General features: G+C 49.8%; 1 protein-coding gene across 3 annotated transcripts in view; it reads right to left on the reverse strand.

Moving 5' to 3' along the window:
* Positions 1-7355: 7355 nt before the first annotated feature.
* Mapk14 (mitogen-activated protein kinase 14) overlaps positions 7356-18743 on the reverse strand; it is a 59828-nt gene continuing 48440 nt past the window's right edge. Inside the window, exons 9-12 of one of the 3 annotated variants that reach the window (XM_032889166.1) lie at positions 14801-14880; positions 13673-13751; positions 10703-10876; positions 7356-9471 (exon numbers count right to left, since the gene is read on the reverse strand). In XM_032889166.1, the coding sequence (XP_032745057.1) occupies positions 9404-9471; positions 10703-10876; positions 13673-13751; positions 14801-14880 (401 nt within the window). In that variant the 3' untranslated portion in view covers positions 7356-9403. Of the gene's footprint in view, positions 9472-10702; positions 10877-13672; positions 13752-14800; positions 14881-18577; positions 18658-18743 lie in introns of those variants that run through there. The other 2 variants (XM_032889165.1, XM_032889167.1) reach the window with 2 other exon arrangements.

Here is an 18743-nt window from a genome sequence, read left to right on the forward strand (position 1 = left end):
GCTTCGAGAGTGTTTACTCAGAGTTGGCTGGCACCCGTGAAGACCCGAGGGCGAGGGCGTGGGGACTGGTGTCAGAGTGCTTGTCCTCAAGTAGTGTCTGCCCTACAGAGGGAGCAACTTCAAACAATGACATGCTGCACCACGGGGGACTTTGAAGTCAACCTGTAAGACCCAGGGATAGAACTCAGCTCCTCAGCCTTGGCCGCAAGCACCTTTACTTACTGAGCCATCTTGCCCACCCCTTCTAACCCTTTTCCCTCAATCATGAGAGCTGCCATGTTGAATTATTAGCTCCTCAACCTGGACACCGCTGTACACTGGCTCAGATGACCCCTTGGTAGAAGGGACTGTCTTTGCACTGCAGGATGCTTAACTGAGTCCCCAGCTCCTACCCCCTTTCCCTTTTTATGCTAGGACCACCTCACAGGTGATAATTTAAAACGTTTCCAGACACTGCTAATTGTCCCTGGGGCACAGATAATATGGGGCAAAGAAGACAAAAAAAACATTTGTTATTATTTAGATCTTTTTATTTTTACATTTTTATTTGTGTGTGTGCAGGGGAGGGGGTGTGGGGTCAGAGGACAAACTTTTGGGAGTCAGTTCTCTCCATCCACCGTGCAGGTTCTTCTAGGGATCAAACCCAGGTTGTCAAGCTTGGTGGCAAGCCCCCTTATCCACTAAGCCATTTTGCCTACCCCGATTCATTCTCTTGTATGTATTTCAGATCACAATTCTTTATATGTTGCCCAGGTTGGCCCTGAATGCTTGGTCCTCATTCGTTAGCCTCCCAAATGATAGAATTCAGGCCTGTGCCATCATGGCCCCCCTGGCTGCAGGTCATTTGTTTTCTCGGATCCGTGTGACCACAGAGTTGGAGTTGTAGGAGTTGATAGACTGACAGATGATGCTGTCAGTCTGCCCATACTCCAGGACAGTCCAGGACAGTCATCCTGGGGTAGGACAGAAGGTGTGGCTCCTGGTGGCAACCAGACTCACCGAATCCTGCTGTTTTACCCTCCACAAACTCATTAGCCTTTCCCCGTGTGTGGTTTCTGGGTTTCATTTCCTTCTTCATTTACATTTTGCTTCTGTGTGGAAATGACCATCGCTCCCAGGGCGGGGGCAGCCGCCCAGTCATTCTGACTCCCGTTTACTGGTACTGTAGCATAATGAATGCATTTACGATTCCGTCTGCCCTTTTTATTGCATTTGCTTATTTATTCTGTGGTTCGGGAAGCACACAAGTCATGGCACATGCGTGCGAGGATAAGGAGAGCATCCAAGAGCCGGTTCTCTCCTTCCGCCCTGTGGATCCCAGGGATCGAACTCGGGTCGTTAGCCTTGGAGGCAAGCACCTTTACCTGCTGAGCCATTCGACAGTCCTTACAGGCTTTTGTTTGTTTGTTTCATTTTGTTTTTGAGACAGGGGCTCTCTGCATAGTCCTGGCTGTCATGGAATTTGCTCTGCAGACTAGGCTGGAACTCAAAGATCTACCTGCCTCTGTCTCCTAGGTGTTGGAATTAAAGGTGTGCATCACCCCCCCCCCGAGCTGTTTTGTTTTGTTTTTTTAAAGATTATTTATTTTATGTATATGAGTACACTGTAGCTGTCTTCAGACACATCTCAGAAGAGGGCACCAGATCCCATTACAGATGGTTGTGAGCCACCATGTGGGTGCTGGGAATTAAACTCAGGACCTCTGGAAGAGCAGTCAGTGCTCTTTACCACTGAGCCATCTCTCTGGTTTTTCAAGACAGGGTTTCTCTGTGTAGCTGGCCTCAAACTCAGAGATCCGCCTGCCTCTGCCTCCTGAGTGCTGGGATTAAAGGCGTGTCCTGGGTTGGGGAGATTTATCTATTCATGTATTTTATTTATACGAACGCCCTGTCTGTATGTACACCAACATGCCAGAAGAGGGAATCAGATCCCATTACAGATGGTTGTGAGCCACTATGTGGTTGCTGGGAATAGAACTCAGGACCTCTGGAAGAGCAGTCAGTTGAGCCACCTCTCCAGCCCCGTAAAAATACATCTTATCTTTTGTTTGCTTTGTTTTTTGAGACAGGGTTTCTCTGTGCAGCTCTGGCTGTCTTAGAACTTGCTCTGTAGACCAGGCTGGCCTCAAAATCACGGAGATCTCCTGTCTTCTGTCTCCCAAGTGCTAGGATTAAAGGCGTACGCCACCACACCTGGCTGATAAAAATACAGTTTAAAAAGTAGTTAGGAAAAGCCATAGGGGGAATTCTCTGTGTCGGTAATCTCCAACAAGTCACAGAAACCCAGGGGTTGAGCACAAGAGCTTGGAGAGCAGCGGTTGCTGAGAACAGGGCTTGTGAGCAGAGCAGTTGCTCTGTCCTGCACCTGTAGGTGGGGACACCCCACACATCGCTGTCACAGCCGCGATCAGAGAGTCGTCATCGGGTGACAAGTCCTTCACGGAGACTCCATCATGTCTGAGCGATGGCTCAGAGGAAATGGATCTGGGCGTCACCAACACCGTAGCTGAGGATGGATAGAGCCAGCTCAGCAGGTCCAGGAACACCCAGCACACAAAGGCCTTGGACTTCCCTCATAAAACCCCACTGCCTGTCAGCATTAAGTCCGGAAGATAGCCATAGGTGCAGTTAGCCCAGAAATGGCCTCCAGCAATGGGTACCAGGGAGGCTCTCTGCTCTATGGGTGGTAGTCACTGCTCACAATTGACTTCTCCCACATTGAAGTGAGGGAGAGATCTGAAGTGAAAAATTGAGTTTTAAAGGATTTTTTAAAAAGATTTATTTATTGGGGTTGGGGATTTAGCTCAGTGGTAGAGCGCTTGCCTAGCAAGCGCAAGGCCCTGTGTTCGGTCCCCAGCTCTGAAAAAAAGAAAAAAGAAAAAGAAAAAAAGATTTATTTATTATATCTAATTACACTGTAGCTGTCTTCAGACATACCAGAAGAGGGCAGTAGATCCCATGACAGATGGTTGTGAGCCACCATGCGGTTGCTGGGATTTGAACTCAGGACCTCTGGAAGAGCTGTCAGTGCTCTTAACCACTGAACCATCTCTCCAGCCCTTTGAGGGTTTTTATAAGTATGCATACATATGTGAACCTGTGTGTGGGCATGTGCACATGACCTTGGACATCAGGGACTGGTGGCATTGGGTCCCTGGAGCTGGAGTCATAGGCAGTGGTGAGCACCATGTGGGTGCTAGAAACTGAATCGGCAGTGAGTGAGCACTCTTAACTTCTGAGCCATCTCTCCAGGCCCAGGAGGGAGGATGCTTGACACAGGGTCTCCGATTTGCAGTCAATCTCCTGCCTCTGCTTCCTGAGCACTGGAATTACCTGATTACAGATACGAGGCACACTTGAGGACTTCCTTTTGAAAAGTCTGACTTCTTTCTTTTTTTTTTTTTTAAAGATTTATTTATTTATTATATATAAGTACACTGTAGCTGTCTTCAGACACATCAGAAGAGAGCATCAGATCTCATTACAGATGGTTGTGAGCCACCATGTGGTTGCTGGGATTTGAACTCAGGACCTCTGGAAGAGCTGTCAGTGCTTTTTTTTTTTTTTTAAGATTTATTTATTTATTATATATAAGTACACTGTAGCTGTCCTCAGATACACCAGAAGAGGGCAGTAGATCCCATGACAGATGGTTGTGAGCCACCATGTGGTTGCTGGGAATTGAACTCATGACCTCTGGAAGAGCAGTCGGGTGCTCTTAACCGCTGAGCCATCTCTCCAGCCCCTGACTTCTTTCAAGACATATGTGTTTTTAAAAGGGTCATTCACTTATAATCCATCACTCCATCCATCACTCTGTCCATCACTTCATCCATCCATCCGTCCGTCCATCCATCCATCCATCCATCCATCCATCCATCCATCCATCCATCCATCCATCCAAGACAAGGTCTCTCTCACCACATAGCTCTGGCTGTCCTGGAACTCACTCTGTAGACTGAGGCTGGCCTTGAACTCTGATCTGTCTTCCCATTTCCCAAGTGCTGGGATTAAAGGCATGCACCACGTAGGTCCAGCTGGGACCTTTCTTTCTAGGACCAAGCCACCTCTCTAAGTCACAGCAGGCCAAAGATGTTGACTCCATATCCTCAAGAACGGAGGCATGGGACTCCCCCTGCATGAGCTTTACAGTGGGGATGACATGGTCAACTGGTAATATCTAGAGACCTCTGTGGCGGTTACAAATCAGGGAAGGAAGCATGGGTGCTGCTGGTATCTAGTGGGCGGAGGCATGGGTAGGTACTGCTTGGTGGCCGGCCAAGGAGGGCTCTATGACTAATAATTATTTGGCTGAGGTGTCAGCAGTGGTTAAGTTGGAAACTCTTGCTTCAGATCCCTCAGAACACTGGATGTGGGGAAGAAGCCACTTCGCCCTCCCCTCCAGGGTAGGGCTCCTGCAGTTAGGGAGCTAGATGAAGGCTGTTCCAGAAAGGGCTATGAGGAATAGGTTCCCAGGCCAGGTGGATTTTAAAGATCTTCCGGGTTGATTAAAAACCAGGCATTCTAGCTGTAGAGAAAAGCCAGAGGCGCTGCTGACGCAATGTGTGTTCCTCTAGGATACTCTTGGCCACAGCCAAGCAGAGTGTGCCTGCCACTCCCCAGTTGGAAGCCTGGGGTGTCCCACATGACTTGTCACTCAGCATGGTTTATTTAGATCTTAGGTTTCCTAATCTAGGGACATCCAAACAGTGGTAAGTCTGAAATCCACAACAACCGTGGTCCCAAGCATTCTGGGTAAATCCTAAACCTTCCCCGTTTATCAATGATGGCATAGGAGAGCATAAACTACAGGATGTCACTGCCTTATTTCACATCATGCGCCTCACATGACCCCACGTGTGCCAGCGTGGGGCCCTGTTGCAGATGGCCTCTTTTTTTTTTTTTTTAATTTATTTATTATATATAAGTACACTGTAGCTGTCCTCAGACACACCAGAAGAGGGCATCAGATCTCATTACAGATGGTTGTGAGCCACCATGTGGTTGCTGGGAATTGAACTCAGGACCTCTGGAAGAGCAGACCATGCTCTTAACCACCGAGCCATCTCTCCAGCACCCTGCAGATGGCCTCTTAGGCTGTCTTGTTTCTTCTCTCACAAAGAAGGTGGTATTCAACCATCCCTGACCCCCATCTGTGCACTTCTAAGGACTTCTGGACGAGTAGTTGATAGATCCAGTGGGTGTGTCCATTTTAAAACGCACTTGGGTTAGAAAGGACCACCCTTCTTTGCATTGTTATCTACGTTCCTGCAGTTTACTGAAGGGAGTCACCCGGATGGAAACACTGACTGCAGATACTCAGACCATTTGCTAGTCTACTGTATAAGCATGTGTCAAGTGCTTCAAACAAATATAAGGCAGATCCGATGGCAGATCCGATTGCAACTGTCTCGAGTGGTGCACAGGATGATCGACCTGGCAAAGTTGATACTAGAAAACTAAGACCTCACACAAAGTTATTACAAAGTGGCAAAGACTTAGTCCACATAAGGGAGGTATGGATGGGTCCTTACTGTGTATAGGTAGGCTGAGGCTATGGGGTATTTTTACATTCTTTGTATCTATGTGTGTGCGTGTGCATGCATGTGGGGGCCAGAGGTGTTATTTCTCAGTCACCATCCACCCTTTCCATTCTTTAAAATTTTTTTTTGGAGCTGTGGACCGAACCCAGGGCCTTGCGCTTGCTAGGCAAGCGCTCTACCACTGAGCTAAATCCCCAACCCCCATTTTTTAAAAATTTAATGTTATTTTGTCAGCATGTCTGTGGACCATGTGTGTGTCCCTGGTGCCTTCAGTGCCAGAAATGGGCATCCAATTCCTGAAACTGGAGTTATAGAAAGCTGTGAACCCGGGTCCTCTGCGAGAGCAGCCATTGCGCTTAACTCCAGGCCCCACCTTCTTCTGAGGCAGGCTCTGTCCTGAAGCTGACCATGCAGGCTGGCCATTGAGCCCAGAGTGTATCTGTCTATGCTCTGAGCTCTGGGACTGTAAGTGCCCGATGCCATCCCTAGGCATCTGTTCAAGGGGGTGGGGACTGAATCAAGTGTTTCTGGCTTTCAAGGCAACCCCTCTTTGCTGACTGAACCACCTCCCCAGCCCATCCTTTAGCTTCTGCAAAAGTTCTCTTGTGATGTTGCAAAGTTCAAATAAGGATACTGAAAGACACTAAATATCCCATTTGATAATGGAAACCCAGGACCACTTTGTTCCGGTGAGTATACGTTGGAATTTAAGAATTTTGCTGGCCATTTTGGGGTTAACAGTAGCAACTAGAGCCCTACCTTTTCCTCTTCCTTCTTGTACTCTAAGAGGCTCTCAGTTTAAAGCATTTGGGGGGGGGGGCGCATTTCTCTCATCACCCCAGGAGAGCTGTGTCCAGGTCTGTTTATCCCAAAGTTGTCTGACTCTTTAATTCTACCTAAGCACAGAGGTCAGAGGACAACTTGAGAGTTGTATTCAATTCAGGTTGTAGGGCTTGGTGACAAGCCACTTTACTTGTAACCTAAGCCACCCTTGCTGGCCCAGCTGAGTTTTACCAGAGCTACTCACACCTCCATGACAGCTGAAAACTTTTTCTCTCACCCTAGTGGGGAGTCAGAGGAAAAGAATGTCGTCTGCACATGTGTTTCCTCACACTGCCCTTCACAGGACAAAAAGCCCAGCTTATTGTCCTCAGATCGGCTAGGAGACAGAATGAGCAAGGATCTGGAGTCTGGCTGTGAGGCCCTGCGGCCTTCCAATGCATGACGCAGCTCACTTAGTTCTGAAGAACATTTTCTACAGCCATGAAGGCATCGGAGTCCAACATATGATCTCCAATCCCCCCCACACAAGCATACACCCAGCCCTCTCTTTGGCAATTTAAAGATTAAAAATATCTGGCATATAGTTTTAGAATACTGAACCGGAAAGCAACTTTTAACGTTCATTTTATAGAGTGGCTGGTAAACACAAGAGCTAACTTAAGCAGCTAGCTGGGTAGCCCTGGGGTCTTCGTCCCACGGATTTCAACTGTCACTGTGTCAAAGTAGCCACAGAAGATATGTGACAAACTCCGTGGGCATTCTCTGATCAAACCAATTACTTGAAGATGTGAAAACATTCACTTCAGACTCTACAAGCGCAGGGTGTGTGGCTGCACCTCAGGCACCGCTGCGTGGTGACTCCCTCCCAGCAAAGCCTGCCTTGCCCACAGCCCACAGCCCACAGGCCCGGCCGCCCACGCACGCAGCTGTAGAAAGGGCCTGCCAGACACGTGCTAGGCTGCGCCTGACAACAGAACAAACAGAACTCCCACAATCAAGAAGAGGACAGGATACACGTGAGAGGCCAGGTGAATCTGAAAAATAGGCTTTACTTTAACCAGTGGTATTGTCTGACATCCTATGGCATACCAGATCACAACCAAGTTCACAAATACACATACACATACACAGCAGTCTTCTCATTCCCTTGTCTTCCAATGGAGAAACTGGGTGGCGGCAGCATCGCGCCATGGATGCCAGGAGCTCTTCTGCCAGCTCTAGCTTCAAGTCCGGGCCCTGGGGCACAGTCCTAACACAGCATGGCCACATGTGCAAAGGCATCCTCAATAAAATAACCACGCCTGGCGTTCAAACCCAGACATTGCTACTAACCACTGTGAGGGGATGACGTGGAGCTGGACTGCATACTGAGGCGGTGAGGCCTGGCCAGTCGGCCTCCTTCTGGGCTCCAGATGATGCAGGGTCCTACCCTGCCCCACAGAACTGCATGTCCCTGCACTGAGAGAGAATGGAGACACCTTGACCTAAATACGAGACCTGTTTCGTCCAACACTGGAATTGGCTTTACACTTTCTTACTGCACAAAAAGCTTAAATATATGGGTCCTCATATAGCACAAAGTGCCCGAAATTCAGAAAATTATGCAAACAGTTATTCACCCCTGAGGATTCATGTTTATAAAGGTGAAATACAAAATATTAAAATAATTTGCCCTTTCTCCCCATCAGAAGGAACCACACTCTCTAAGGATTCCTACAACATACAAAATTCCAAGACAAAATTGCTTTTTCCCCAAATAGACACTGAAACAGTGTCAAGCTGCCGGGGGCGGGGGCCCCGTACAAGGAAAGGGGCCTTTGACTACCTGGCTGTGTCTGACGACCCTATTCTGAGAAGGACAGTAAGAGGAGCTCCTGGCTCCAGGAGCTCGGTTCTCCCTTTGTTCGGTTTGCAGCTTTCTTAGCTGGCTACCATGAGTGAGAAGAACATGATTCCAGAGCTGGGGACTGTCCTAGGAGAGGAGAGGAGAGGACTGTTCTCCTGTGTCGGTGATGTCAGATGGCAAGGGTTCAGGTGCTCTGTTCGTCCCGTTTCCTGCACCACAAGCACCTGGAGGATCAGTTGTGTTCAACACAACGTAGCTGGAGTGAGGAAGCAGCAATGCGCCCGTGGCCTCAGCTGAGGCGTGTGGACACTGCTGGGAAGTCTTCACACGCCCGGCCCAGGGCTTCCAGAAGACAGGACAAGCTCCAGAGCACAGCATGCAAACACCCGCACTCTGCTAGACGTGAAGATGACATAGGAAGCTACTGACGGCAGGAGCCTGTGCCTGGCACTGGAGACCTCTGCACTGAGGTGAACTTAGGTAAGCATAGAAAACAGCTTGCTCCTGGAGGTGAGGGAGGGCAGCTGCACATACACTCATGCACACACATGCACCCATGGCCTCCTTGAAGGCTGCCTTGTTTTTTCCAGCTCCCCACTGGCCATCCAACAGCCCTGTGCCTTGCCTGGCTCAGAACGTCAGCAACTGAGATTCTGTAACTACCCACAACGCGCCCTTCTCTCCTTTTAAGGCACAAACAGACTGACAGGGTCTGAGGACATAAGCGAGCCGATCACAGGCTAGAGCCCAGGAGCCAGTTGGTTCTCTTGGGCTCTATGCATGGCTGAGGGATAGCCTCAGACCTGAAGCAGCCTCTCTCTGTCACTGTGATATGGTAAAGGCAGGGCCACAGGAGAAGCCAAAGTGGCAAGGTAACTAGGAACAGGATATTTTAATATTTCTTACTTTGCACTTAACATACACACACACATCCCTAAGGAGACGGCAGTTCCCATCGGCCTGCCTGGACTCTGAGAGAGCAGGCAGACTGCCAAGGAGCATCTACCACTCATGAAGTCACTGCCATCACAATGACTTCCACAAAGATACATGGACAAATGGACAGACAGACAGACAGACAGGCACACACAAACACTACGCACATACATGCACCCCCTTCCACCATGAAGGAATCTTTCAACAAGAGGCACTTGAATGGTATTTGGAGAGTTCCCATGAACAGGCCTTCCCCTCACAGTGAAGTGGGATGGACAGAACAGAAGCAAGGTGCTCAGGACTCCATTTCTTCTTGGTCAAGGGGCGGTGGCACAAAGCTAATGACTTCATCGTAGGTCAGGCCTAGGGCAGGGAAGAAGGGAGAGGCGTAAGACTCAAGGTGCTGTCTCTGCCTGCAGACACTCAGCTCCTCCCTCTTGTAAATGGTTTGCTGAACCCCATCAATCTGCCTTGCTACTTGCTCATGGCCTGCAGCCGTGCAGCAGAGTTCAAGGACACGGAGAAAACTGCCGCCCCACTCCATCATGCAAAGTGCTCCTCCCGAGTGCTCCCTGGAACAGCACTGCACTGCACTCTGCAAGCAGTGAGGCCAAGCTGACCTTGTGACTTATGAAGGAGTATGACTGGGTGTGGACATGTGGCTCCATTCCTGGCAGTCCCTAATGAGGCCAAAAGCAAGCTATAAAACTCTTGTCCTGGTTCTGTGCAGAAATACACTGGCCCCCTCTCTCCTGAGAAGATGCTGTAAATGTAACCCCCAAGACCCTCAAAGCTCTGTCAGTGTGATGTCTGCGCACTCTATCTACAAACCCCACCAGGGAATATATGAACCAAAGACCCTGGCTGTGAGTCTAGAGAGCTGGTAGTACCCATTCATAAGGGTTTAATCAGACAGGTTCTCACGTAGCCCAGGATAGCCTCAAACTACCTATGTGGTTACGAATAACTTTACAGGCTGCTTTTTTTTTTCGGAGCTGGGGACCGAACCCAGGGCCTAGCAAGCGCTCTACCACTGAGCTAAATCCCCAACCCCCCAGGCTGCTTTTTTTAAAACCTTAATCTTTTAATCTGATTCTCAAGTGCTCAGATCACAGGAGTATTTGAAATATTTGGCTGTCATTAAGCTCATTTTTCCTAAAGCTTTAGTGAGAATCACTTAGAGTCCTAGGTCCCATCTCCAGCACTATTAAAACCCACAGAAGCTGGGGTTGGAGATTTAGCTTAGTGGCAAGGCCCTGGGTTCAGTCCCCAGCTCGAAAAAAAAAAAAAAAAAAAAAAAAAAAAAGAAGAAGAAGAAAAGAAGAAGAAGAAGAGGAAGAAGAAGAAGAAGAAGAAGAAGAAGAAGAAGAAGAAGAAGAAGAAGAAGAAGAAGAAAAAAAACCCACATAAGCTGGGGTTGGAAGCACTCGGGAGGCAGGGACAGATGGATCTCTGAGTTTGAGGCTAGCCTGGTCTACAAAGTGATTTGAGGCCAGCCAGGGCTACACAGAGAAAAACTCTGTCTCAAAAAACAAAGAAAGCGTGAATGAAATGGAAGCAAGCTCAAGGCCCAGCCAGCCCGCCCTGGACTCACTCTTCCATTCGTCTATAAGGAGGTCCCTGCTTTCAAAGGACTGGTCATAAGGGTCAGCCACTGGCTCATCATCAGGGTCGTGGTACTGAGCAAAGTAGGCATGCGCAAGAGCTTGGGCTGCTGTGATCCTCTTATCCGAGTCCAAAACCAGCATCTTTTCCAGCAGGTCGACAGCTGTCGCAAGAGAGGAGGAAAACACAACATTAGTGCCACCCTTGTGCAGTTCCAATCACCTTTCACATCCACACAAAGCATCCTGTAAGGTGTCTGCTCCTGCATGCGCTCCCTTCCCTGTGTGCACTGAATGCTCGGGCACATCTTACCCCACCCCTCCAGCCTTCCTCTCCATTTGCCCTGGTTCTTGCCTGCAGACACTCCAGATGCTGAACGCTGTCATCAGAGGCTCCCGCCTTCCTTGTGCTGTACCGTACCCCCTCTCATTGTTCTCTATTCTTTAGATTTACCAAAACCCAGAAATTACATCTAGATTGCTGGTAAGAGTGAAGTCAGACACGGTGGGCAAAACCATGTCGCAGGTGATGCTGTGAACTGGTGGGCACCATAGCCATGAGCTCCGCTGCTGTTGGAGCTAAAGGTGGTTGGCATTGTGAGATCTTCCCCTTTCCCCCCTAGGGATTATATGGGGAAATGTTTGTCTCCTGATGGTTACCAGTTACCTCTAACCATCCTTTCCAGCAGCTACTACTGATTTTCCTCTCTCCCGAAAGCAATGACCTCAGCAGAGGCTGCGGAGCGGACCTGAGGAGGAGGACATCCTGCTTAGGAGAATGCCATGGAGAGCAGGTAACCCACAGACAGAAAGGCTTTCTACAAGCCACAGGTTCTGTTAACTTTATGTTGTGCAAGTAATATGTCTGCACTGCAGTGCCTGCCTGTTGGCAGAGGGTGTGGGATCCTCTGAAGTGGAATTAAAGACAGTTGTGAGCCCCCATACTGATGCAGGGACTCGAGCCAAGGGCTCCTCCGCAGAGCAGCCAGTGCTCTCCAGAGCTTAGCCATCTCTGTAGCTCCAGACGATTTCTCCAATGTGGGGGCTGCAGTGCTGAGGAGAAGAGCGTCCTGAAGGGGCGGTTACACAGACACACAGGCTTGGAGGGTGCCGAAGAGACAGGGAGCACACACGTGCTGGTTCTGTAGCTTGGAGTGCTGGGAGAGGGTAGGGACATAGCCAGCAACGTGTGCAAAGTGTGCAGACGACTGGGACCTAATTCAGCAGTGCAGTCCGTGGGCATGGCATCACACACCTGCCATCCAGCATTTAACAGGCCAACGACCAGTCTTCAACACTGAAGCACTGGTGGACTGTCTGGATACAGATGCTTCTCACGTTCTTCAAATCTGCTGACTCTATTCTGAACATGAATGAGCGGGTGCCCACCACCCTAGGGTAAAAAGTTGCATGTCCTCAGGACCAAGCACTTAGATGAGGAACAAGGTCAGGAGAGCCAGACTTCTCCAGGATGGAGGTAGACATAAATAGACTCTAAGATCAGAGGGCACTGTGCAGCTCTCAGCTGTGTCTGCAGAGAGGCCTGTGACTGACAACAGGGCTGTTAATATTTATATCGCTGGTGTGCGGCCCAGCGAGCACGTCGGGGACAGTTTAGGCTAGCGATTGGTAACAGCGTGTTCCTTCTGACCAGCACTTGGCAACGGGCTGCCAGGCACGTTTGGACGTGAGCAGGCTGTGCAGAGCACCAGATGGGCCAGAGTGTCCTTTCAGTCTCCAGCAGCCTGGACTCACTCCTGTAGCCAGTTCTTTTCAGTGTCTGATGCGAATGTCTATCACCTCAGAGACTCGACTGCTGTGCACTGCACATCAGGCAGGTGGGGATGCGCAGGGGGAATCACCATGGAATGGACGCTACAGCCCAAATAAATTACAGAAAGCCAGCGAGCCTGACAGGGAGGCTACGAAGCTAACCCAACCTGTCAGTACTGTGCACACCCGAAGCCTGCCTGGTGTAGCTCAGGCTGGACTCCCTCCTCTAAGAATGCGGGCACCTCTCCTGCTACATGAGTTATTGCCACAGCCACTACTTTGCACCGTGGCTATGGATGGAGCTCACAGTTTAAGGGAAAGAGGCCCTGCCTTTCCAGCTTTTGAAATCGCTGCTATACTCATTAGTCCTTCAAAGGACAAGGGAACTGTGGCACACAGCTTCTGGAACCCTCAGAAAGGGACATGGCCCACGAAGACTTAAGTGCAGGGACTTTACAGCAACATCTGCAGGAATGGGAGAGGTAGGGACGGCAGCCGCCACACCTGCTCACTCCCTTCTCATGGCAGGGAGAGGGTGGTCTGATCCTTCTGCGTCTACGGCTGCCCACTATACCAGAGCGAGGAACTAGAGCCCAGCAAGTTGTCCTGGAACCATCCCAAGCATGTGCTAGCCCCACCTTTAAGGAAAAGCAAGACACATTCTTAGTGAGCACTGTCACTTCTGTTTGCCAGGTGATCCTGGAGGTGATGGGGGCAGGAAGGCAATGAGCCACCGCCCCAGAGTCCAAGATGGCAAATGAACGCTGCACAGGCAGCTGGTTACACCCTGAAGGGCAGAGGAGACGGAAGGGGGATGAGTCTGTCAGAGTGGAGGACGTCAGCACCCAGTGTTGGGCATCAAGCATGCGTCTGCGCCTGTTTTCTCTCCTCAGCTGGGCTCCCCTACCACCAGTAGCTACAAGGGTCGTGCCTCCTCCCTTCTCCCCCAAGTCCCCATAATGCCCTGCTCTCCATTCTTCACTGCCTTTGTCTTTCCCACCGCAGTCTGTGAGCACACGAACATACAGGCATATCATCCGACCATCTTTCTTTAAATGTGACAATACAGACAGTAACAGCCATATTTAATAAGACCCAAAAGTTACTTACAGGTACTCTTTTTAGTCACAAGAACAAAGCCTCAAGTCCCTAATTTACGTCACAAAGTAAGAGCATGGACAACTCACCCAGGGGATTGGCACCAATAAATACATTTGCGAAGTTCATCTTCGGCATCTGGGCCAGAGACTGAATGTAGTTTCTTGCCTGTAAAAACACAGAATGACTGTTCAGCAGTGTTACTGATCTCGGGGAGTGAGCGGCAGTGGCTAGGCTGAGGCCAGCCGTGTTCCAGTGTGGATCTCTGCCTGGTGCCCATTTCAGGCTCTACCACTCAGCTCCTATTTGTGGCCACCGACCTCCTTGCTTTCTCCCACAGGTCTGTCTCACGTGGAAGCGTGCTAACAAACTACTCTTTTACTAACTTCCTGCTCAGAGGGACGGAGGTTTAAAACCAGAACTGAGACAAGAAGTCTTTTCCAGGACCACACTCCCGATCAGGTGATTCATGAGCAGAGCTGGCACTGAAGCAGACTCACTCTAGTTTGAAGTTGTAGGAAGCAGACACAGACATGGCTGCAACCCCTCCCACGTAACCATGTCGAGTGGAGGAAGGAAGGGAAGGAGACCCAGCTAACCCAGGGAAGCCACTATACAGACAAGAGCTGAAGTGCAAACGATGCTTCATGAGAAGTCTGTCTGTCTGCTGGCCTGTTCCCAAAATACTCAGGGCCCGTTTATGACGTACCCAGTCACCTCTGAACATCAGGTTAGAGAACCCAATTCTCCAAGTGCACACACTTACTATGGACTGCTTGACTTTTTAAGAAACCCAGCACACCTATTAGCATAAGGGGAGTTAGCGTGTGCTTGCGTGCAGCCTTCTCTTGGCTGTAAATGGAGGGAGAGCAGAGCACACTACTGAACTCTGCTCCATGCACCTGTGACGCGGCTGCAGCGCCCTAACTGCACACACCTGCCTGCAGTGACGCACATGCTACCTCAGGCACAGGATTCAGAAGAAATCCAAACACTGGGAAGGAACACTGCTTCCTACGCTGTATTGTTGCCTCCATCTTAGGACATTTCATACCACATGTCAACACCCTGCTAGCACACAGCCAGTCACTGCTTTAGCAGTTCTTGGGGCACATGCAAGCACTTGGTGACATTAGACACTGCTGGCTATACACAGACACTACGATGAGAAGGTGGCCTCCAAGTTAGACCTCCCTGAACATGCTGTTTGTTCTCACCTCATGGCTTGGCATCCTGTTAATGAGATAAGCAGGGGGTGTCCCCGTCAGACGCATTATCTGCTGAAGCTGGTTAATATCTTAAGATGCCTGGTCAAGGGCATTGTTAAACACACAATGTAAAAATCAACTCCAGTTGTTTTTAAGTCAAAAGCCATCCCCAGTAAAGCAACTCTATCTCCCAACCACACCAGGCCAGAGCCCAAGGCTGCATGGAGGACGGCAGGAGCTATTAGGATGTAGGCCGTAGTGGCCATGCATGGAAACAAACTTTTCCTTAAGCGTCAACTTTAATGTTAAAATCCTTTAGGTTCTCTGGAAACAGATTGCTCCTTGATCCAGGATGCCAGGCAGAGAGTCGTTTTCAAGCCCCAGTGCCTAAAACCTGTTTGCCACAGTGGCAAACATAGAGGACGGAGATAATGGGGAGGAAACTCTGGGAACCTAACATATCCAACAGATCTGCCTGAGGAGGAGGCTCAGTGTTGGTGGCACTGGAGACACACCCTACAGTGGCATTGGCAGTGGTACATTAAAGTGCATGCCACAAATACACAGGTAGGTGAAGAAGGGAACTTCAGGGGTGATGGGTGGCAAGGGCAAGACAGAAGCCATTGTCTGCTTGGCAGCTTCAGAGCTCGTGACAAGTATCCTCAAGCCTGTGTCGAGGGGTCACAGTAGCATCAGTGAACAGGGAGTGCATCTGACCGCAGAGGCACGTGCAGCCTCCTTTCACATCTGTGTGGTGGGGAGGGGCAGGGCTTGCGTACCACCAACGGATGGAGATCCGTGGATCTCCGAGGTGTAGGAATCAATTCTCTACCTACTGTGTGGGTCCTAGGGATGAACTCAGGTCCCTCTGCTGCTGAGCCATCTCAGTGTCCTTTCTCAAATGACAGGTCTGCTCTAAACTTGCCTCAGCCATGCCACCAATTCACCAATTCAGTGTTCTGTTGACTACAATTCTTTACGAGTCTTTCCTTTAGTTTTTTCTGGATGATTTTACTGAGCTGTATTCACCTGTATGTAGGCCACAGCTTCTGAAATGGAAACCCTCTGCCAGTTTATGACATGCTCCCTCTCAAAGTGATGATGGTCTTCTAAACCATAACATGATTCAGTGAGCTCCCTTTCTCCTCACCTAAGTATCAAGTCATCCTTCAGCTGAAATCTCAGCTTTAATAGACAAGCCAAGTAATTTCCCTTTCATGGCTTCCCGAATAGAAGGCTCCCTTTCTTCCTTCCACATTAGCATGAACCCTGTTCCAAGGTCTCACTACTGCTGATGCATTTGCCCTCCCTCTACCTGAGCACAGAGATGGGCTGGCTCACTCTAGACTTTGGACTTCCCTTTGCAAATTCCATTCTGAACAGTGCTCTGCACAGAGAGGACAAACAGGGTCCCAGGGTGAACTAGCCAAACAGCAGGACTCAGGGAAGGTTCAGGAAGTCCGTCAAGGCTCTCCTTGCCTGTGGCATGTACAGAAAGACCAGCCATTTGTCATCTGAAGAGTGGGAAGATGTATTTCTGAAGAAAGGAATGGGGTAGGGGTCATGCCTTTGCTTCCTTGGCTCTGTGACCTGTTCTGACCCTGGTTAATCGGGTGTCAGAACACTAACCCGTGAGGAGTTCCGTCCTGGGTCTGGCCATGGCCAGCAGCCAGCTCTGCCCCATTCTCCCCCACCCAGCATTCTCTGCTATTCAGACCCCTTGCCCTTGTCCACACTGGCTTCCCTGTTCTGTTCTTTCCAGAAGGAATAATTATTCAGTGTTCTGTTGACTACAATTCTTTACGAGTCTTTCCTTTAGATTTTTTCTGGATGATTTTACTGAGCTGTATTCACCTGTATGTAGGTACTGTGTGCTTCCCGCCTCCATGGGTTCTGGGGACCCACAGCCATGTTGATGTAACTGAGCTACGTCTACAACAGCTGACATTTTGTTCTTTAAAAACAGTGTTGTACAAATTAAGCCCAGGCTGGCCTCAAAGTTGCTATGTAGCCTAGGTCAGTTTCGAACCTCAACCCTCCTGCCCCTGCCTTTTAAGTGCTGGGGTACAGGCCTGCACCACCACATGGTGCTCTGGAGACTGCACAGGTGGGCGGGGTCATCAGCATCACATGACCCTTTCAACATTTACATTTCCTTCCCTGACAATTATGCAGGGAAGCTCCTCTCTCACTACTGTACTCAACTTACTGAGGAGAGGATTTTGTCCATTGCTGCCCACGGCACGTGAAGACAGAGGTCGTCTCATTATTAGCTCATGTGTCCAGCACTGGCTCTTAGACAGACATGCTGGGCTGGTGCAGGGCAGATACGGCCTCTCACACAGGTGCCTCAGAACCTGCTGCAGGCAGCAGCTGTTTACAAAGCAGAGACAGGAGTGGGAGGGGGACTCAGAGCTGCTGACAGTAAAACCCAGCCAGGGGAGGTGCGGGTCACCTCAGTGTCACTAGCACTCCTTACTGGCTGGCAGAACTCCTTCCCAAGCCCCAGCCTGCCCCGTATGCTCTCACCGGCCAGTCGTCCCTAAACACCCTCCTAGCTGTGGCTCTCCATTCCCAGCTCTGCACTCAAAGGCAGCTCTTCAGTGTGGTCAGTGTCTGAGGCTGACTCCGAATGCTGTGGAACTGCATGAGGCTCACATCACCAGAACAAGTGGGAGGCGCTGGCTCTGCCCAGTGACTCAAACCTGACTCAGCCAAGTCACAGCTTTTCGTTTTGCTTCCTTATCTTACAGGAGTGAATGAAACAAAACAAAGCAGGCCCAGTGCACCCTTTTACGCTCCTTAGAATAGAAACACAAAGGCTGTTCTAGCTCCAGGGTCCTTCGTGTCCATCTACGCAGCGATGCGGGGTCCTGATTCTGATTCTGTCAGGGGAGGCGACTCGTGTTGCTCTGTGCCTGCAGCTCCCAGTGCCTGTCTAGCTGGGCAGAAGGCCCTTCTACTGGGAAGTGGTGGGAGGGGACCTAGGCATGCACAGGGGGGGCTTGGCTCCTCCACTTATTTCTCAAGGGGGAATGAGTGGAAGGAGGGGCTTTCCTAGCTTCCTCAAAGTTGTTGGCCCCAGAAAGTGACCAACAGCTTTTTTAAAAAAATGGCTAAAGTCAACCAGCGTCCCTTCCCTTCTTACAGCCTCTGTGGAGAAGGCACAGGCACCAAGTGGCCCCCATGCTCTCCAGTGGACTGACCAAGGTTCCTGGAGGAGCTCTGAGCCATCTGCAGATTGTCATGAGGGGAGGAAGCTGCTCTGTGTGGTCTGAGAGTAGGGAGAGGAGCCTCATGGAAAGACCCCATGCAGGAGGTGCCCCTCTGGGGAAGTAAAGAGCAGGTAACTTTCAGACAAGGCACATATCACCCTTCTGAGGTAAGGTCAGACTAGCGCACGGTATGTGTCAGATATCAGATACTCATAATGTGAGAAGGGTTCCTCAGCATGTGGGCAACCTTAGGGAGAAGTCAGGGCACAGGAGCAGACACACAAACTTCCCATTAATCTCTTGGAATGGACTGGAATCTCAACTCTCAGTTTTATTAGCCTACAACTGCCCACAGGAGCTCCCATGATCTGAAGTCCACACCCAGATAAAGATAGTTTAGAATAAAACACACGCATGCATGCAAGCAGGCACATGCATGTACACACGCATACCTCAGAGGTCACACAGAGCACACGGGCACACAAACATTCCAAAGTCAGAGTGCAGAGTGACGGAAGGCAAGAGGCAGAGGCCCCATAGGGTAGTAATTACAATCAAAGCATCAACTCACAGACTCTGAGGAGATTTTCTTCAGAAGCTCAGCCCCTGGGGTTCCAACGAGTCTTAAAATGAGCTTCAACTGATCAATATCTAATGGTGGACTATAAAGGAAAATGTCGGGACGAAATAAAAGTGAAAACAAAGCAATAATGAGCAAAAATAAAACACAAACAAAC

Source organism: Rattus rattus, chromosome 18, assembly GCF_011064425.1.
Source record: "Rattus rattus isolate New Zealand chromosome 18, Rrattus_CSIRO_v1, whole genome shotgun sequence".
NCBI classification, from domain to species: domain Eukaryota; kingdom Metazoa; phylum Chordata; class Mammalia; order Rodentia; family Muridae; genus Rattus; species Rattus rattus.